At 40.2% G+C, this 22703-nt stretch overlaps 1 protein-coding gene across 1 annotated transcript in view; it reads left to right on the forward strand.

The window, feature by feature from the left end:
- SLC1A7 (solute carrier family 1 member 7) overlaps positions 1 to 19093 on the forward strand; it is a 59734-nt gene extending 40641 nt beyond the window's left edge. The window contains exons 8-11 of the mRNA XM_061344792.1: positions 3639 to 3833; positions 6751 to 6885; positions 11005 to 11104; positions 13192 to 19093. Coding sequence (XP_061200776.1) covers positions 3639 to 3833; positions 6751 to 6885; positions 11005 to 11104; positions 13192 to 13428 — 667 coding nt within the window. The 3' untranslated portion in view covers positions 13429 to 19093. The remainder of the gene's footprint in view (positions 1 to 3638; positions 3834 to 6750; positions 6886 to 11004; positions 11105 to 13191) is intronic.
- Positions 19094 to 22703: the final 3610 nt, after the last annotated feature.

A 22703-nucleotide genomic window follows, 5' to 3' on the forward strand; every position in this document is an offset into this window, starting at 1 on the left:
GATCTTGGCTATTGCACAGTGTAAATTAAAGGCAGATTTAGCAGAAGGGGGATGAGAAAAGTTTGTTGATTTTTTTGAGCATATATCAAAATGCATTTGAGTGATAAGATAAACAGAGCAGGCTGAGCAGCTGTTCTTCCACAGTGACTAGCTGTCTTTGTGGCTCACACGAGGAAGAGCTTGGCCTGATCTAGCACTGGCTTATGCTCAGTCTCTGCAGCTGCAGCATTTTATCCCAAAATTGAGATAAGACTCTAAAAATGTATTTTAATTGTTAGAGTTAGTGCTGGAAGAAGATACCCCTCATCTTAGTTCAAAGCTTTAGGACAGTTTTAAAGACTTAAGAGATTAAGACCAGTCCTTTAGAGTATTTTTTCCTCCCAATAAATGTTAAGCTTTCATGTTTTAACACTAAATAAAGCAGCTTTTAAGCAAACAAACTTCCCCTCATTTAACTGGGAAGACAAATGAAAGTATTAACTTGATAATGTTCTTTCTTCAGCAACTGAAATTATGTATTAATATAATGAAAAAAAATGACAGGAGGATGATACATTATGAGTAAAAATGAACCTCCATTGAACAAGACAACCTCTCCTAGGTTACTCCACATAACTTCTGTCCCCTGCATTCAGGAAACGTTCATTCAGATTGAAAGAGGTATAAAAAGGGTAATCAGGGACGGAAAGTAGCAATCTTGTAAGAGAAGACTTTAAAAAGTCTGATTGGGTCAATCCAGGCTGCGAGGGGACAAAAATGGTTTCTCACAATATGTGTTGTAACAGCTGGGCTGATTTGTGCAAGAAGAAATGCATAAAGCACATAAAAGCACATTTAATGTAAATTGGAAAGAGCATTTCTACACCACAAATCAAATTTCCCACCTTAACAGTGAGTTCTGGAAATCCTTTAAAGAGGCATAGTTAGGACAGACAGGCTACTAGCTCTAAGATATGCTGTCATAAATTTGGCTGAGACTGTATGTAGCAGTTGCCTGTGCTACGAAGGTACAAGAGTATGTAGCCTTTGCTTCAGTATCTTCCATTATCATCATTACACTTACATTCTGCCCATTTTGGTTTATATTATAATATTTAGTAAACAACAAATGCTATATCTAGTTATGTGTCCTAGAAATCTTACTTCTAACAGACTAAAATTAAATTGAAAGAAACACCTGATTATGAGAAAATGCACAAGTATAAAGTTGAATTCTTGCAAAGCCAATGTTGTATATTCTGTTTACAACAGTGGAAACAGATACAGATTTTACTGGTTGTACCATTGGTATTATGGGATTGTTTTGCACACTCTTTGTCACATCTCAACCAAATCAGAACATGTCAGTCACTTCGAGTTTGCATGTTTCACAGCTCAGCTCTCTGCCCTCACAGCAGGAAGACATATATATAAATCCTGGAATGTCAAAGTGTGAGCAAGGTGGAAGGGACTTGTAAGGTTACCTTTTTCTCCTCTTTTCCCCACAGAAAAATTAGACAGAATTTTGTTACAGAAAAGCCAAATGGCCACAAAAGATTGTCTTTAAAAACAAGTCACCCTCCACAGCTGAAGTAGCTGCAGGGAAGGGAGACAATGAATAATTCTAGTACTTGTTTCATGGCCATGCCTGTAGTTAAGAACATCCAGAAGTGCTGCTGTGGAGGTCTGCTCCTAGTTGCAGCTAGACCAGAGGTTATCTGTGAACCTCAGCCCCCTCCGTCTATTGTATGAACATTTTACAGTAAACAAGACATGTAAGTCATTCACAAATGAATGTGTGAAAAATGATAGGGGTGCCCAAGAGAGAAATGACATCTAATGCATAGTTGGGTGGTGGTGGTGGTTATGCTTTGCTATGTTTGTTTTTCAGAGTAAATATTGATTAGGACTGCTGGAATTAAAAGGTTTATCATACTCCAGTTACCAGAGGTAATCAGGTTTCTATTATTGCCTCTTTGCCCTTTCAGTTTATTCACATCTTTAGAGAATTACTTTTGTCCGGATTTTCATGGCAGTGACTGCCTGCAGTAAATCAGAATTCATAGAAAGATATCGTAACGAAAGCATAGACTTGTCTTTTTTCCTTTGTGTTTTTATTGCAGGAAGCTACTTTTCCTTTCCAAACACTGTTACTTTCCTCAAACAACAGCTTGCACAAATACAAAGTGACAACTCCTACTCACGGAAACATTTTGCTAATGCATTCCAGCAAACTGGGGGTTATGATTTCAGAGCTTTCGGCATCTCTCTGTGCTTTTGTAGGAATTTCCTTTTTTACATCTATTTAAATAGTCTCAGACACTGAGCAGTATATTAAAATCAGTATGATAACAAGGAAAATATTTTGCCATTTGTATATTTTCTTCAATGATATTACTTTTTCCCTTACAAAATGATGTGCCATAAAAAGTACTCCCTCACTCACTTGAAGGCAGCTTAATTTCTTATGACATATTAGTGAATGTGGCACCATATGGTGAAATGCAAAATGTTACAAGAAGGCTGATAGAATATGAAGAGAAACATGTTTAGGTGTGTCACTGTTTAAAAATGCAGACATCTTATGATGTGTGCATTGTGATAATGAGGAAATTTATAATCAGATAATATTGCCTCAGTTAATGGAAACAAAAAGCAGATGGTTTAAGAGAGGTTTAAAAATCAAGGGTTAAAACTTGAAAGACGTCAAGTTCATTTTAAAATGAAAACGTAACAAACAGCCTTATACCATTCCACTCAATTCCATACCATTCCATACCACTCCACATACATATATATTTATATCTCAATTACACAGGTATGCATTATTATATGAACTGCAATTATGTGATTGTTATATGGGCACGCAAGGAACATAGGCAGATGTCTCCCAGAGAGGAAATGGGATTCTCTGTTCTTGAATGCAGGAGCTTTGATTTTCAGGTGTGCTTCTGGTAAGATCTTTTCTACCCACCTTGTAGAAACAAGAAATTGCTTACATATGAGGTGGGACATAACTGCATTAATGCAGTGTGCAAAAGAAGGAGCAGTTTCTCAGTTGGAGCTTGTCCACTGGGATGTTTTAGAGTTCAACCCAACATTCCAATCTCTTGTAAGCCTAAAGTGGTCATCTAATTACTGTCAATATACAGTGAGAGCTGGAGCAATTCCGAAGGATACTTATATAGCATTTATTTACAGTGAGTGAAGAGCCTTTCTTGCTCTTACATTTTGGCTTATGGTTACTCTTACTGTTTATAAATGGCTTTCTATTCCAGAAGGTCTGGAAGGAAAATTTTAGATACCATGAGTGCACAACAGTCTTCAGAGATTTTACTAATAAGCTGCATGGGATGTTTCTCCTGTCTTGCATCTGAGTGTACAATGCTTCCTATGTGAGCTTTCTGTCCCTTTTCTTCAGAAAAAGAGAACATTTTTAATTCTGGGGAAGCAAACTTTGCAGTAACTCTAGCATTTATACATGCCCCTGTCTTCATCCTCCCTCAAGCAAAAGCATTACACAGCAAGTGACTACACATGCAGACCAGCAGTGCTCAGATGGTTAGTGTAAAATGTACCCTGCCTGAAGAAGTTTAGCTACAATTCCTTCTATTCCCCAGAAACAAAAATAATTCCACGTGTGCTCTTCTTGTTTGCAGCTCAGCCACACTGCCTATTACTTTCAAGTGCTTGTTGGAGAATAACCATGTGGACAGGAGGATCGCGAGGTTCGTGCTGCCTGTGGGAGCCACCATCAACATGGATGGGACGGCGTTATATGAGGCAGTGGCTGCCATCTTCATTGCACAAGTAAACAACTATGAGCTGGACTTTGGGCAGATTATTACTATAAGGTATAAACCTCAAATTCGATGTGCTGTTGAGTCTGACACTCTTAATGATCCTTGTGTGTAGCAATGCTCAGAATGAAACTTATCGAAGGATGCATTCCTTGTAGGATGGTTATTTTTGAGTAACGTGGAGATCAGGGACTGTACAAGAGAAATTGTGATGGTACTGTTCAGTAGAAGCATGCGGACACCAGGAAATGTGTTTCTGTTTGAGGATAACTGCCTCAGATTGTTTTCTAGGATTGGAACACTTTAATATTATTATTTGGCTTAAAAAACTATTTTAAATGTCAGAATTGTTTTCAGTTCCTGGTTTTCATCTTTATATGAGAGGAAAAGATCAAAAATATGCCACCCCTGTATCAGATAAGTCCTGTGTGCAAGTTCTGTATCAGATAAGAGGGAATAGTGTGTGCTAGGAAGCTCTTTGTCAAACCTTGGAGGAGTAGGGGAACAGGGAAGGAGGACAGATGCATCAGGGCAGGTTTTCATGAAGATTTATATCACTCATATATTTCTGAAATGTCTCCTCTGCTGCTTGTTAAAGCAGAAAACTTCCTAAACAACCATGCTGTCAGAGGGTAGAGAATGCTATAGCTGCATACTCCATCCTTGAAAGGTCTGTAATGGATCCAAAAGACTAGAAGATCCAGCTGAAGAGTTACTGCCAGAATAACTCTAGTGGCTGCCAAAGAACACCTCAGGGACTGAAACCTGCAGGTTTCCAGCAGGGAATGATTAGAAAAACATTCCTCATAGTCAGAGTCTTGTGCAACATGTTTGAGATCTGCTGCCCTACCCACCCAGTGACCTCGTCACTGCCCTGTTTACACTGCTGGGCCTTGCCACCTTCTGCTGGCCTTGAAAACCTTCATGACAAGAAGAGAGTCCTGAAACTAACCCCAGAGGACAGCTGAGGTTTGCTAAACTGCGTCTGTCAAGAGCTGGTTAGACTTGGAGCAGAAGGAATACACTGTGCCCATGTGAGCTCTTGCTTCAGGCTCACTCTCTGAAAGTTACTGGTATGACAGTGTGCTAAACTTCAGTATTTCATGATTTTGAATTTGGAGATGTTTTTAGTGGCCCAGAGCATGGGTAGACATGACATACACCTTGAAGTAGAGAGAATGGTGATTTGAAATATGAAGGAGAAAGAGGGCCCTAGTAAATGGAGAGAAGGTGAGTTCTAGCTTTCTTTTAGCAAAACCCCATTTCATCTCTTTATTTTCAGCCCCATGTTAAGTGCTAGTAATAAGGACCAGACAGAGGTAAAGACAGTAGAAGGAAAATACAAATGAAGACTGGAAAATCCAAGAAAGGAAAGGAAAAAGACTCACTTACAAAAAGGGGTTAAAAAGGAAGTCACTGTGGATTCAGTACCTTGACTATCTGAAGCCAAATTATAACTGTATTCTATGGACTAAATGTACCCAGATATTGATAATTTAGGACCTGGATATTTAAAATTCAAATATGCCTGAGTGCCAGGATATTTTTTGCCAGAAGAGAAAAAAAAAGTATTACTAAAATAATCAGTCTATTTTGTTCATAGTTTGTAAAATCCAGGTTGACAGTTTCTATCAATGTGATTATGCAAACCTAGATGTAGCAGGAAAAGAGAATAAAGACCCTATTCCTAGTACTAGAGCATACTATAGGAAGATACATCTACATTAAGGTCAACATCTAATGGAATAGCAGGTGAGCTTGCCTGTGCATCTTAGTTAAACATTTCTAGTTTCGCTCCCATTTAAGTCATGAGCCCATTCTACCCTATCTACCCTCTGCCTGCTACAATGCTATTAGGATGCTCTGTGAGCTGACTTTTCAAAATGTAGTTTTAAATCTTTCTCATTTCCCCTCACACCCACAGGCAAGTGTAGTTTTTATTGCAGGAAAGGGCTCTAGTTATAAATACTGATTCTGCTCTACTGGTACACTGCGCAGCTGTGAGTAAGAGAGTGGATATCTCTGTGTCTCAGTTTCCATATGGGCAAATACTGTTACCCTCATTTTCCATCACAGGAGATTGAGACGTGCATGGACTGTCAGTGTATATGCTTTATGCCATTATTTTACAGTTGTCAACATTTGGGTTTTGTCTTCCTGGATGGCCTAGCTCTTGGAAGTAGCCAGATGGGCAGAAATGAATATATCCAGTTACTTTTCCTCTTGGAAAAGGAATAAAATCCCTCCCCTAAAAATAACATTATAAAAAAAAATGTTAATCCTGCCAGGTCCACTCTTGCCCTTGTCTCCCATTCATTTCTGCTTGCCTGGATGAAAAAAATGGTGTGAAGGTCAAGCAAAAATACTTTCCAGAAACTGAAGAGGTATGGTCACATTCACGCTTGCTTCACAGTTAGATCCAAGTATGCAAAGCCATGTGCTATGCAAGGACTTCACCCTTGGCCAAGCCTCTTTACCCTTGGCCTGGCCTGGTGATGGATTGATATTAAAGGCTCTGGCTGCAGCCAGCTGTGGATTTGCCTGGCACAGGCACTGCTGCTGATGACTCAGTGACATCTGCTGGGAGCTCTGCAGCCAAGGGGGAAGCAGCAATGAGGAGTGCTGGCAGATTCATGGCACACAGTGCTGCGTGGTGCCATGACCCACAAGAAGATGACATAACTCAGAGAAGCCCACAGCCTGGCTGCCCCACTCTCTCTGCACTTGTGATATTAGGAAACGATAGAACTGCCCCAACAGTGCAAAGATAGAGGGTGAGAATTTAGCCCTGGGCAGACAATTTGGCCTATTTTTGCTCTCTGACCTGGCTTCTGTCCATAAAGCACCAGCAGTTCTGTGCAGTGGCTTGTGTAATAAGGATGATGGTTAACAAAAGCTCCTGTAGAAACATGGTGTGGTTTCTTGCAGAGTAACCCATCACTGGTAAAGCTTATTTCTTCCTTTCTATAAGTATCACGGCAACAGCTGCCAGCATAGGTGCTGCAGGGATCCCACAAGCTGGCCTGGTGACGATGGTCATTGTTCTGACCTCAGTTGGGCTCCCAACAGATGACATCACGCTGATCATTGCTGTCGACTGGGCACTGTAAGTAACATTCAGCTTTTGAAGTTTCCAGTGTGGCAACATTGTTAAAAAGGCAAACGGTCTCCAGGGGTATAGCAATACAGATAAAAGGCATGGGAAGTAATTATTTTGCTTGAAATGCTGATAATGTGGCCTCAGATTAAATACTCTGCTGAAATGGTCTTTATATTGAATAAAAGGCATAGGGAAGTAAGAGAGTCTAGATGAGACTTGAATTATGACCCACATTGAAAGACTGAAGAGTGGAGTTTGTTTAGTCTAAAACCAGAGCAGGCTGAAAAAGGTCACCACAGAAGCCTGTGGTACAGATAAGACTGTCCTGAATAGGACAGTAATCAATTGTTCTTCCCATTCACAGGGAGGGAAAATGAAGTAGAGCAAAGTAACTACCTTAATTCAGATCACAGGAAAACTTAAGAATTATTTCTGTCTAGAAGGATAGTCAGGCAGTGGAAGTTGCTGCACCTAGCTGGGATGGAGGATGATCTTCATGAGAAGTTTTAAGGTCAGGCCAGACAAATGTCTACCAGGTACAGCTCTGGTACCTTGCCTTGGAAAAGGACAAGGGACCGACAGTCCTAGGAAATGTGGTTTGCTTCTACTCTGCTTATGAACCCATTAACACTTCAAGGACATCTCAATGACACTTCAAGCACTCTGCAGAGGCATGAGCCAGGGCTACAGCAAGCAAGTACTCCTGCTTCACAGATAACACTCTGCCTGAAACAACTATGACAGTATGGTAATGGTTTGTGCTCTACATAGCTACTACCTCTGTAACTAGAACCATAATACAAACCTGAATGTAATATATGCAATGCACTGCATTAGGACTAATAACATATTTTTATTACAGATCCTGGCACAATTCTGCCCTTTCTGATTTCAGTGCTAAATAGGCAGCAGCAATTTGTAGCCCTCCTGCACAGAGCCATGTTTTGCAAGAGCAGCCCTTCTCTAGAGGTTACTCTGCTGTATCCTTAATCACTGAGAATTTAACAGCAGAGGCAGAAGCTAAAAGTTAACACACTCAGAGCAAAAGCAGTTTGTGCCACCCATGAGAAGAGACACTTTAAAAACTCATACAGAGCCATTTATTTGAACTCTTAAATTTTCTGTCAATGGCTATAAAGCAGTCAAACAATTCTGAAGAGTCTAGGAAGGTGAATTGCAAAATCCTGGTCCCTACTTCACTGGCATTTCAGTTAACTACAGAACTGGTGCATGCATCCACAAAGAAACAGCCCAAATTATTTCTTATTTAACCTATATATCTCCATTAATACACTGGAGTTTTGTCACATCAAGTTTCTGGGTAAAAGTGTGTTAGTCCATTCTGTTCCATATCCTATTTTAGTCAACTTTAAGCCAATGATTTTTTTGTTCCTGGAATTGTGAGAAGTTATTTACTTTCCCGTTCAGTGTAATAGGATATTATTATCAATGGGAGTCATGAGTGTAGTGTTGTATGCTTATTTTAAGACATATTTTATTTTAGGAATATCAGGAATATTCTTATGTGAAGGATAAATAATATCTGCTGTGGACACCTAAACTTTGGAATGGCAGTCACAGAACCATAGACTCACAGAATCATAGATGGTTTAGATTAGAAAGAACCTTAAAGTCGTCCAGTTCCAACCCCTTGCCATGGTCAGGGTTGCCTCACACTACTCACTGAAACTCAATAGTTAATGAAGCACAATAAAATAAAAGTATTTTAAGCGGTATTACAAAAGCCTTTTCCCCTCTATATTGCTCAGTTTTCTCCCAGCTCTTGCAAAATCAACATTTCATTGTTTTTCCAGTAAGGCTTCCAGCGTATATGGGAATTAGGGTTCTTTTTGTCTTACAAAACTTTTCAAAACAACAGACAAAACACTTTTTCAGGCTCTAGTTCCAGATGGTATTTAAAAGTGAGTGAGGAACAGACCCAATTTTCTGTCTTTTGCAGATGACCTTTCATGCAAAAAGTGTATTTCTGTATTTCGGCACTTGGTGGTTTCAAGAACCTGCAGATGCAAAGTGTCAACATGGTTGACAGGGTGAATATTTTCAGTATTAGTTTTGGAAGTACTGGAGTATGAAGAATGCTTAAAGAAGGCTGGTTAGATGATCTCATGAGACTGAAATACCATTACAATGCCTCACAGGTATTAATGCATTTAGGTAGCTGTAACATATATGTGAACTTCATACCTTCAGCTAGTATTTAGAGACATAAAGCAGAATATCAAAACGTTTCTCATCTAATTCAGTAAACACAAGGTAAACGTTTTGCATCTTTAATATCATCTAAAGCTAAAATTCCACTGCAACACCTGGCTCATGTGCAGTGAAAAAGCCACTAGCAGCATGTTGGCCTCTTGGTATAGAAATTACAGTGGTGTGCAGAGTGGTTCTACTCATATGTAGTACAGACTACTTCATACATACAGAAACATTGAATAGAGCTGGTCAAACAACGTGCCAGGCACTCCATTTGTTTCAGACTTACAGTGTGGTGCCCTGTTTCTGCAGAAAAATCCTATCTTTAAAAGAGATGCTAATCAGGGCTCACAAAGGACTGAAAACTCGAGTTCTGCTCATACAACTGCTCTACCACAGCTGACTCTTTGCACAATCCAAAATTAACGACTCAGAGTATCTTTCCAAGAATCAAAGTTTGATAATCAACCAAGGAAAAGGAAAAGTCCATGTGTAGCAGGAACGTCCATCAGTGTTTTTCCCCTCTATATTCTTGTGGGAATTTTCCTCCAGGCAAAACCCAAAATCAGAACAGCAGGAATTAGAAAAATGGATTCAGCAAACAAGTATAGGACTGTGTTGTGGAGCAAACAACCACATCCAGGTGTAGGCTGTGGAATATTACTACTGAAGTTACTTGCAATGGCATGGGCAATTTGAGTAACTGCACACACAAATAGCCTTTCATGAAGGAGCTTTCATGCTAATGAGGCAAAATAACTGCATCAACGTTTGCATGCACAGAGCAAATGCCTAAAGTATCTGAAAAAGAAGTTTCATATAGGATCAGAAATGTGGCAGTGTTGATATTGGACCATCACTGACTTTAATACGCCAAACATCTGGAGATTTCTGAACCTCTATTTTATAACCCACATTTATAAATTAAGTTACTAATGTGACACAGTTTTCAGATGTGTATGTTTTTCTTGGAAAAGACGTGCTATATTTCAGACTTAGAAGGTAGATAATGTATTTGAAAGCTCGTTAGTTTTAACTAATAGATTCCAAGCTGCTTCAAGTGTAACATTTGTCTATGACAGCCACTTTCTTTTGTGTATTTACAGGCTCGTTTTTAACAGACTTAATTTTTAGGCTGTGGGTAAAAGGTGTAAACAGGGAAGAAATGATCCCATCAATTAATAAATCAAAAATAGGGAAATTACATATATAAAGTACTGTCAAGCATATTAAATTGAAGTTGGAAAAGATGGTAACTGAAATGAAGAAGCTTTCAGAGCCACTGGTAGCCATAGCAACCACAGCTTTCTCAGAAACTAACATGATTTAAACATAGTCAGTGCCTGCTTAGTTTGTGAGTGGACTTATTTAGCAGTCTTCTGAATCCTTTTGATTGTATTCTGCACATTCTACCAATACAATATTCTTCTTAACTAGTGCTTCAGTTGCTGAGACTGGGACCTTGATAACTAATAGAAGGTACTGGTTGTACTGAATGCCCTCTACTTTTGTTGAATTAGGATATTTGCAAGCACCAGCCTCCAAATCGGGCCATAATACTGGACCTTAACACAAAACCTCAGCCATAAATGCAGTCTTGATCTGCTGTGTTAAACCTTTTTAGCACTGAATCAACTTGCACATATAGGGAGGCAGAGGTGCTCTGGTTAGCTCACTTACAAATTAAAGTACATGGCAGCACAGCACACTGAGCTCAGAAAAGGCTGGAAGACCCAACTGAGCAGCTCTGTAACTAGTGGCTGCCCTCTGCCAAACTCCTTACTACCAGTTCTAACCTTGTTAGCTCATAAAACTGGTGAAACTGGCCTTCAGCTGTAATTACTGCAGTGATGCAGGCTTAGGAATGTACCCAAAGAACCAACAACTTACCATTACTGTTTCATTTTCTAGTGACAGGTTTAGAACAATGATCAATGTCCTGGGAGATGCACTGGCTGCCGGGATCATGGCCCACATCTGCCGGAAGGAGTTTATGAAGGACGGTGATGAGGTAACAGCGCTATGAGCCGGGGTGCGCCAGTGTGTGCCATGTTAGGGCAAAGAACCTGCAAGCTCTCAGCCTCCCATGATTATTTCATCTAGTTTATAAAGGGTGTTTCAGAGAGAGGACAGAACTTGGCACCGTGCTGCTCAGCCAGATGTGGGGGAAGGGTCCTTTTGCATGAGGTCAGGCACAAAAGCCACTTGAGCTCAGAGCTTGCCAGCCAGCTGTGTCTGGCACCCAGGGCTGGGAGCAGAAGCAGCTGCACTGTCCTGGAAATGCACGAGAGGCTGGAACTTGAGTCCTGCACTCAGTGGCCAAGTCCTGACTGGCCAGTAAGTCATCCTGCTTCTGAAAATGTGACCAGCAACAGAGCAGAGTGACAAATAATCCTTGAGTGTTTGTGTGTCGGGGGAGGTGAAGTAACCCATGAGCGTGTATATGCATCATCAGTAAGCTCACAACAAAAGCAACAACCGTGGGTGTTTCAAGCCTCTGTGTTAGCATGATCTGAAGGCACCACTGCAATGATTTCTTCTCTGAACTAGCACAAGCACATTGTTCCATTCTAGACTTCATTTTCAGGCATCTTCATGCCTTCTACACTTAATACAACCCCCTCCTTACATCTTTGTTTTTCCTTTTCTATGTCTTGTTCCATACACCACACACATTCTGCCCCTGCCTCCCTCTAGTCCTATTTTTTTTTTCCTTCCTCCTTGGCATGCATCATTCAGTCTTTCCTTACACCAGGAACTCCTTCTCATGGTCTTCCTTCAAATCCTTGCCAAAGAAGATTCCTAATTCCACAAGCCCATAATGCTTGGAGGTACTAATCTCCAACCATGTCCGCTCATAGCATAACTACCTTTCTCCCACAAAGAGAGAAATGTTTCTTCACAAGGAGGGATTTTCACAAGACATGTTTCAGTTCTGTGCATCACTTCTAGTATTCTACAAAGAACAACAGGATTAATAACAAAGTTCTATTTCTGTTATTATTATTTCTCCTATTTTACAGACAGTCTTTCTGGTAAATCCCATTCTCATGCCTTCCTGCAACATGCATTTAAAATTCCTGCTCTTTCAAGCTTTATACAGAAAGACAGGCCTTATTCTCTGAGGTACTTAGCACCCGCAGTAATTACTGATGACAGGATTAGGCCTGAATATGTGGGCTACACACATAGCTAACTACAGAAAACAAACATCCAACCTAATGGTAAGGTATATTACAAAGCCAGAAGTGTAGTCTGAGTTCCTGCATAACACAGGCCTCCTGACATTTCATTGCTGTATTTAGAACTCACTCAGAACTCAAGAAGAGATGTTTCAAGAATATAAAATCCCTCCTAAGGGATTATTTAGTCATCTGCAATGAGATTTTTCTTTGCCTCATGCTCTATATTTGTATTAAAATATACAATTAGTCTGCCATATATTTTGGCTGCATAATATGTGGACTTAGTAATGTATACCCAAAGGCCACATTTTCTCAGCTGCAAGCCCACCTCGTTTCTCTGCCAGTATTTACGTCTTATTTTCCCCATCAGAACTTCTGGTTTGATTTAAAGAACACTTCAATATTTAACTTACGAAACAGTCAATAAAATCCCCTTTATTTCTTTTGAAACAGTGCAAACTGAAAAGACAGGTATTACTTTATTGGGTTAGAAGAAAGGGAGAAGGCAACAGCAAATGACTTACTGGTCTATGTAATTGCACTCAAGAGCAAGCTCTGCCCAAAGCTGAGCATACTGGTCATTGTGAGCCCATCTCTGTCAAACTTAGCCCTGAAATTCTGGTCTTTATCTACTGTACTTTTATTGCTTTACTGATGCAAGCAGTTATTACTATACGTTAAAATAGAGTTGTGATAGAATTTGCTATTTTAAATACCTAGAGACACCTTCACTTTACACAGATGGTGCAAACATGCTTTAGTGTATATGAGAAATAGGTCCTGAAAGCCTGTGGAGGCCCTAGATAATCCTTGTGAATGTAAAGCAGACCACAGGCTTTCAAAGTAAAAATTCCTTTCCTTTTGTATACAGCACACAGGGGCAGTATTCCAGATCTTAATGCTTTTCACATAGGTGCCACTGATCTGTGAAACTAAGCCTATTAACGTCCATCAGATTGTGGCTTACCAGAGAAATGGCTGTGTGAAGACCATGAATGCATCTCGTGGACCAGAAACAGTGAAGGCGTTCCAGCACCACATACCTGTACAAGTGGAGCAAGAAGAAAGTCCAGTGGAGAATCACACTAAGAAATCCAACAGTAAAGACCACTGCACTATTGAAATAAATGAACTAGAAACAAACGTGTAACTGCTACACTCAGGGGTATCTCATACCCCAGTGACCTGATAACCAGTCTCTACCTCACAGCTGGAAGAAGGACTTTTTGCCTTGAACAGGAAAATGGGGGAAAATGTGTGATTATCACCACTCTGCTTGTACTGGAGCAGGAGACCAGCTGTGACCATCAGGAAAGGCACACAGCTCGCACAAGACATGGGTTTCTTTAGGTGGAAGATTTCAATACTGAAAAACATAACTAATGGACAACTGCTGGTTTATTATGCACTCATTTGACTCCAATATAGTATTTGACACTCCCTTGGCTTATTTTTTTTAAAGTTTTTTTATTTGACCCTTTTTGTTTTCTAACCAAAGCCTTTTTTTTGTGTGACTCTCAGTAATTATGAACACTGTATTTATGTAGATACTTTGCTATGTGATTTATGTATTTTTTGCTATGTTTCACCATGACTACAGGTTTTGTCTAATATTTGCTAAATACAGAGTTTGTGCTTAGTTTTAGAACAGCAGGAAGAAAATCACACTGATTTCCTGATCTCAAGGGGTTACATGTATTACTAAATAACACTTCAAGCAGATGTGAAGCAGAGCATGCATTTTTGCAAGACAGCATGTTAAGGTAATTTGGATGGGCAGCCTTCAGAGAGAGGCATTCAGGTGTGATACATAACACACAGAATTCCTAGGTCACTACAGAGCACAGTTTGCCTTCCAAGTGCCAGATTTATTAACCTTTTTTTAACCTAACTTTTCAGTAGAGTCAGTACCATGCCCTTGCAGTGGCAGAGGCAGTGTGAGCCCTAATCCATAAGCACTGGTGCTAATGTGTCCTATCCTGTAATCTGTAGACTGTTCTACTGTAAATATGCATAAACACAAAGCTCAAGCTCATGAACCATATGCTTCCTCCTAAAAGCAGACTGGACACAAACTGGAACCTGATGATGCTGAAGTAGTATGGGGGTTTTGAGAGGAGATTGCTGTGGGAACTGACCTGGTCTTTTTTATGATTCGGTGGTTGATCTACATTGACAGTTACTCCCTTTCCACTGTCTACTGAATCTTTCAGTTACAATAAAATCTGCTGAGTATGTTTCCAATGTTTGTGATAGAGAACATTTTTAATAAACCTGCCATTTAAAAACAGGCTGCCTGTGCTTCTGCTATTAGTGTCTGCTTAGTTCTGTGCCAGAATGGAGAGTGGAAGTGAGGAGACCTTTTCAAGCGGTGGGATTCAATCCAGAGATGACATACTAGTTCATACCAGTACACTTGACTATATTTAGCTACTTGTGGTATATCAGTTTCAGATAACATGTGCCTTGTATTATAATACACTTCTCTCATCTGTAGAGTAAAAATAACCCAGTCAAAAAGGACAGTCTCTGCACTTACCAGAAGCAGAGGTGCTTCATGCACATGATTCATGGTTTTCCTCGGAAGTGGGTATTTACCTCTTTGAGGGCTGCTGTTCAGACTATTTCTTTTGCCATGCACTAATTAGTTGCCTCTGAGAGGTCTATACGGGTAGTTTAAATGTCAAATGATAAAGCCAAAAAGAACAAACATACATCTTATTTGCCTATAGTTTCTGAGAAATTATGTATTCAATAGAAAATACACACAGTTGGTAACTTTATTTGATCCTAGAGTGAAAACAATAAACACAGAACAAAAGAAAAGGGAAGAACTGGAATAATTCAGAATAATTTACTCCTGAACAGGTCCTGTAATGGATCTGTTCCATAGAGTGCCATTAAAACGGGTGATATGAGAGAGCTGAGGCTGGTCTGTGCCTCTGTGAATGCACAGAAGCATAACCTGACAAACACAGCATCTGATCCTTTCATCTCAGCAGCACTGACAGCTCCAGGAGGTCCTCTTCCTTCTTCCCCAGCTGTCCATTTCTCCCTGCACTTCCTCCTCTCCTCTCCCAGCTGTACAGACCCAGTTATTTATGAAACCAGATGAAGAATCAGATGAGAAGTACTTTTAATTCAAACCAGTTCACATATGTTTTCAGCACAGTCATAACAGGCAGTTGTGTCAACCCAAGTGAAGGGGTAACACAGGGACAAGAACAAGCAGCCAGGGATGGAACTGTGTAAGCACATGTGCCTTTGCCAGCAAAGAAAGTATAAAGTTTTAACTTCATACAGTCAGTTACTTCACGGTTAACTATGTGAAGTGATAGTAAAACCCTGTCAGTCATCACTTTACAATAACTTTGCATAGATAAAAATGATGAAGAAAGAGGCCAAGTACATCCAAGATTTGGAATTAGTAGTTCCAAACTAAATGGTTGTGGATAAGTCTGCCCACACACTGTGCCAAGGTGCCATGGTCTGCCAAGCACAAAGTTCTGCTAGCCTTAGCATCACCACCTTCTCCAGCCACCTATGACCTTTGGCTAACTACAAAGTGTAAATCCTTTTGTCTGCTTCTCTGAGACAGCTTACATAGTCTGACACTCTTCAGATTAGTCATGTCTCAAAAGGTCTAAGCCAACCCCAGTAATAAAAAGCTGTGACTTCTACAAGGAGAACTTCAGATGAGATAAAGCATCAAAGGCCAGAAGAAGCAGCCAGCTGTGCCACACAAGACCTGCACAACAAAGAAAACCACGAGTGTGCCCTTTACACTCTGGCAAGTAGGGAACATGTGTGAGGGCAAATCTTTATGGAATCAACAGGCTGTTGTAAAATTAGCCTTCTGCATTCAAACCTTATTCAAAGAATGTCCAGTTTTGCTTTGCAAATTTGAAATGCAATTGTTTGGGGAGTTTTACATTCTACTGTTCACGTCTTTAAACCTGGGGGTTTATACTAATATGTGTCTCCCACTCAGCTGGGAGAAAGGCAATGGTCCAGTTTATCACCAGATAACTTTATTCTCTGTGGTATAAATACTGCTAACTGTAGGCCTAGAGCACTTTAGTGCTTTGCTCTGGTAAATACACATTGCTTAGTGAAGTGTGACCTTGACTGGAGCATCTGCCCGTTCCAACAGTCCTCCTGTACTGAACACAAGAGCCCACTGTTAACTGAGAAGAGGCAAACACAGAAGGTAAAATAATTTTGATGGTAAGTTTTCATTTATGTTAGCTATTTTTTGTGTCTCACAGTGTTCGTTGTCAAGCAGCTTGACACACAGAGCAATTAGGCTAGCAGAAGCTTCCATATGATAATTGCATGCATGGATCTGTTCATATTTTCCAGTTAGAATCACACTTCCTTCCAACAAAAATAATGAAGCTGTTGCTTATCAAGTTAGAGTGCAAGCTTTGTGTTGGTAAATATATTTCTCCTACTTTCAGAGCATAAAAACAAACATGTGACCTTTATAGTCTCAAAACGTTCATATGAAAAAGATCAGTCAATCAATCAATCACTAATTACAACAGTTTGCATGGAATAATCTCAAGTATATGTGGAAAGAACATATTTCATAACTGGCAACATTCAATCGTATTTTGAAGTTGCCTCCCCCTGCTAAAAAGAAAGGGAACTTAGCCAATAAAAGTATACTTAAGACACTAGAGGAGAATGTTGAGGAGGGAGAGAAGATGATTAGGAAGAGTGGTGCGTTGTATACAGCTATGGAAGAAATACATTGGGAAATAACTCAGCACATACTTGTCAGAGACAGAAGTTTTATGCTGATTATTTTGCAGCTGCATTGCTCTAGAGACACTACTGAGAAGAAAGAAGCCACTGCAGATTGTTGGGGTATAAAAGCATCCTTAAAGACATCTTAAAATCAGTTCTTGAGGATTCTGCCAATGTTAAGGAAGTTTTCAAGTAATGAATTGCTGTAATAAATCCATGTGCAATTAGAGCTGGGAGAAAAAGACACAACCAGAGCACTCACACATCCCACTAACTCCCAAGAACGTTTGATTGCCAGCCCAAATATGGAACCTTATGGAACTAATAGAGTTGCTCATATTCCCAACTAGTCTTAATTGATGCAGCTTAAATTACTTATTTGTAGCTAAGCTTTCTTTGTGCCACCTGAATATGTATTCCAACATACAAACGATGATCTAAACAATTAGATGAAATATTAAATTGTAGGCTCCCTCCATGCTATGCTGCCAATTGTGAAGCACTTAGAAAGTACAGTAACTCTGTGGCATCCCCATTTGATGAGCTCTTGCTTTCAATTCTACAACAAACATCAATTTCAGTTCGTTTTTAACAATAGAAAACTGATCCATAATATTTTCAAAGCAGACGGAAAGCTCCATCTTCAAGCCAGATGGATGATCTTGGAAGTGACCTCAGTCCTTTCTGTGCTTTCCATCAAAATGAGGTAACTACTTGCAGAAGGTGGTTGTGTGCAAGCTAAATATGTAACCTGGGAAATGAATTGAATTTGGAAAACTCAGGCTGCCTTTGATCTTGCCCACTGCTAAGTACTCCTGTGTCTGTGTCTCTACTGAACGACCAGGTGTGTTTTCACATCCAGACAGCTATCTTTCATTACAGTCACAGTGGCAGTGAGGAATTGATGCTGTTCCCCTCCAGGCACTAAGCTGGCTGGGATCAGAGTCTTCCAGCTCAGGACTAAATACAGCGAGGAGAGACAGCAGTGAGGTTTTCCTAGAGGGATGCTTACCGCTGCCTGTCTCGCAGTGGGGAGCACATCTTTTTGTGCTGGAAAATATCTGACTGTGCTGTATTTGGAAGAGAGGCTTCAGTATAGACAAATTTAATGCATCCATTCACTAAGGGATGAGCTACAAATTAAATGCATGTATTAAACTTCTCACTTTAGCCTATGATTTCACATACAGCTAAGGCAGCAATAGATGCTCAAAATTACATTCCTCACCAACTACTTTGGAGCACACTGATTGATACTTCTGGAATTTACAAGAGGGTTTGTCTCACAAAACCGCAAACAGATGAGACAATACAAACAGATGAGATCAATAGAACAGGAAGGGTGGTCACTGCTTCAACTCAGTTCATTATTCACTGCCTCAGACTTCTTATGTGATCTCATGGTCAAGTGACCACAAGAACTCAAGGTTTGCTTCTCATCTATAAACAGAGAAAAAACAGTTTTCTCATTCGCAGGGTGTTGCATGATAAGGATAAATCAGCTGGAGACTGAGACAGTTACATAAGACATATGATTACCTTGGATTAGCCACTTCTGTCTCTCTAGAAGTGCAGCTTCACTACTCACAATATTCACAGGAATTGCCAGGCTCCTGTTTGAAGTGACAAAACCTCAGATTCCATCATTTATCAAGTAGCAACAGTTGCATCTCCATAGCCTAGAAGATGATAGATGGGAACGGGTTTGGCACAGCTGAGACTTTGGCAGATTTGTGTCACAAGATAGTTTAGATATTTTACAGGCTGTCAAAGTAAAATCACAGCAATCTGTTACTGGGAGAGTGGTATTTTGGGGAATGAAGAAAGAAGGCTTCAGAAAGACAAGATGGTGAGTCTTCCATAAAATGAAGTGTTTAATCACTTCTTCTCCTGCAATAGAAATCAAACTTCCTTTTCATGCTGGCTCCAAGATGAGAAGGTACCAATAGCTGCAGATGTAGGGACGGAGCAAGCAATCCCTCATAGAGCTTCTGCTGGTGAACAGTCACTAAAGACAGATCTACAGGTATCCATGTCTGTGACTCACAGGTCATCCCTACACAGCTTATAATAAGCCATATTCTTATATTCTTGGCTATCTCTTCACTCACTGAAAACTATTGAAACAGACTATGCAGTTAATAGAGCTACTCTTTTCCTTCTCCTCTCTGTGATGTGATGAAAACTGATTTGTACTCCCTCAAAGACTTTTGGTGGTCATGCTGTTCTTCATTCCAAACTAGCATAGCACAATAAGTCCAGCACAAAAACAAGCAAATACTGTTCCTGAAGTGCTTTTAATTAAGTCATTACAGAACCCTAGACTTCTCATGCCACTAGGAATTAAAGATGTGCTCAGGGTAGATCACAGTTCTGTGTTTCAGGTTCCATCATAGGAGTTTTTCTTCTGCAAGGTACAGAGTTCTGCATCTGTTGCTTTAAAAGCAGTCATCTTTCATCACAAAGAGGTATCTGCACTTCATTTAGGAATGAAACATACACTTGTGTGTGTCTGCACACAACACAAGCTGAAAGTCAGGATCTGACCCACCGCATGAAACTTACTGTAGTTAATTCTTGCTTTTGAACTTTCCTAATAAAGATACAATAGCTTTAGCTTCCCCCCACCCTAAAGAAGGGTATTTTAATAAGATGGAAAAAGCAGGGGAAGCAAAACAAGAAGTGTTTTATGTTCACAGATCTCTCACATTACATCTGGTACAAATACTGTATGGGCTAAATGGCAAAACCAAAAGAAAAACAAGACTGACCTTGAGATGTTTCATTATGATTTCATTGCTTCTAGTGGTTTTATTGGGTTTTACCACTAGGCTATTAAAAACATGTGGAGATTAGACAGAACTAAGTCAAACCGAGTATTTTCAACCCTAATCTTCCATCTTCTTTTCCATTTAAATATTTTAAATAGTTCTTCTATATTTCATGACTCTCGTTGAAAACAAAGTGCAGCGATTTGGATAGTCTATATTTTATTTAGTTTATTCAGGAAATGTATGATCTTTGTTTTAGAATAAATCATTAAATCTTCTCAGGGTTTTTTAATAGAAAAAAGCATTTATCTGACATGAAATCATTCCTAACCAAGTATCTGGGGAAGGAGGAGTCTGGATGGACAGGATGTATCAGGCCAGCACTGCGGTTGGAGCTAGCTCCAGCAGAAAGCTCAGAAAGAAAGGCTCAAAGCTCTCTAATGGAGAGAATTTCCCCTGTGACTGCTCATTCTTAGTTGTTTTCTCACTGGTGCAGTGCACAGGACTGATGTACCGATCCAGACTGTTCTTTCTGAGCAAGTAATCTGCAGAGCAAATTTCACAAAAGGTCTTAGAGATTATTTGCACCCCAGATGTTTTGTTTATCTCCTCTCTGAAAGCAGGTGGGAACAATCTGGAAGACTCACTTCAGTGGTTCCTGCCTGGTTTGGCATTGGAAGATTCACTTCGGGTTTTCCTACCTGCTTTACAGAGAGAGAAGGAACAATCAAAGTGAGCCTTCCAGTGCCAGATCTTTTAAGCTGTGAATGATGAAGGTGCCTCTCAGTGCAGCAACTCTCCTGTCTTCAGCACATCAAACCAAACCAAAACATCATTTTTATCAGCTTTGTTCCCAGCCCGAAAGTCAAAACACAGCACTGCACCAGCTACCAAGAAAGAGAAAAATGACTGCTACTGCTAAACCCAGGACAGTAGTGCTTTCAGTTTTATCCCACTACTGCATTTGAATTAAACAGACCCAAAACAGAGGTCCACCACAAAGAAGGGGAGATCTGGAGTACTATTTAAGTAATCAAAGTTAATTTAGTCCTGTGTAAAAGATATATCCTAAGTAAAGAGGTTTTAAAGCTAATTTCTTTGATGACTGAACAAACACACAAGTAATAAAAGCATGAGACTCATTCATTTCAAACTCATTCATTTCATTTCAGCAACTGGAGCTGAGAATACTGCAAATCAATCTCAGTTTTTATCATAAGCAATGTTCTCGGCAGTATCATAATCATATGCTAAAAACAGATTCTGGAACTACCATGGGGAAAACTTGAGATAGACTGTATAACTGCATTAAAACAGCCTTTGCCTGATTCAAAACCATTTGAAGAAGGACTTTATTGATGGACTGTTTAATGTTCTTGGATACTACTGAAGAATTTTTATGGAAACACTTTGTATACTGGATTATTAGAACACATTTATCATCCATCCTCCACATACATCTCACAGCTGGCTGATTTTACAATAGCACTATGAATCAGAGCTACAGGGCACACCAGTATTTTCCTCACTAAGTGAAATGGAGTTCTTTAGGGAATTTACTCACTGTTCTTATGTTAGCAACATAGTAAAGCAATTACAATGACCTTCATAAATTAATCCCATTAGACAAGGAAGTATCTTGAAAAAACAAGGCTAAATTCATATTAAACTCTGTATGTTTAAGCTTTTAGGACAACTGTTCTCAAACCCAAGAAGAAAGACTCACCAATACTACAGTATAGAATGAAATAAAATACTAGAATATTGGGCTGTATCATAGAAGCTTTCCAAGAAACTGCTTCCCATCAAAAATATTATTTGTGAAATATGTTTTTATTCTCATTACTTTTTTTCTAAGCAAAATATGTAAGAACGTTAGTGGGCCCAGTCAACATGGTGACAAAGAGCATCATAAACTAAACTCTACGAGACCTTAGAGCAGCATTCCAGTACCTAAAGATGCCTACAAAAAAACTTCAGAGGAACATTTTACAAGGGCATGTAGGGATAGGATGAGGGGGAATAACCACCAGGAACCACTGCGGAAGGGGAACAATCATGGTGCTTCAATCACAGCCCTCCTGCCTCCCCACTGTATGGGCCACTGAGGAGCAGAAGAAATGGCAGTTGGGTCCCAGGGTGGAGGACATTTCCTATTCTCATTCACTTTGTCAGTGCAGGTCCACAACCTCAGTCCTGCACATACCTGACTTCTGCTACTCCAGATCCTCAGCCTTTTCAGGCAGAAGTCCCCTCTATCCATCTTGCAAAGCAGCAGAAGGGGAGAGGGTTTGTACCACAGATGCCTTAAGAGCAGGCCTGCTGCCACCCCAGCTCTTCAGTGTCTGGAGGAGCTGGATGCTCCTTTCCCCAGCTGCCCTTTCAATGGACAATCATGTAAGATTTATGGGAGGGAGCTAAGAAAAACAAGTCTCCAAGTCCCCAGAGCAGTTATTCTTTTGTTCAGATGATCCAGTAAATCTTCAGCCCCCCCGGGCATGGCTGCCTGACCCAGGGCTGGCTGCGAGGAGGGCGGTTGGCAGCTCTCTGGGGAAGCAGCCCTGCAGAGATGCCGTGCTGCTGCCAGCAGTCTGCAGTTTTCGTTAGGAGCTGCCGCCGGTGCCCCAAGGGAACACTTTGCAGCCTCCCTCCTGCCCCACCACATCCCCCTTCAAATTGACTTCAAAGTTTTCCTTTGGAGTTCTTTTGTTTCTTTTTTAACTCATTTTTCCCTGGAAAAATATCTACTTACTGTATAAAGCACCTGTTTTTCATTAAACATAACACTTAAACCCCAAACACCACACCGTATGGTGTGGCAAGGCACACCACAATGGCGCTTGGCCTCCCCAGCCCCTCACCCTGTCTCCCTCCCTGGCAGCATGGCTGCTGGTGTTCCCCA

This window comes from Neopsephotus bourkii, unplaced genomic scaffold (genome assembly GCF_033783945.1).
Source record: "Neopsephotus bourkii isolate Nb327-2 ecotype Australia unplaced genomic scaffold, CSIRO-AGI_Nbou_v1 NB_234, whole genome shotgun sequence".
Lineage (NCBI taxonomy): Eukaryota > Metazoa > Chordata > Aves > Psittaciformes > Psittacidae > Neopsephotus > Neopsephotus bourkii.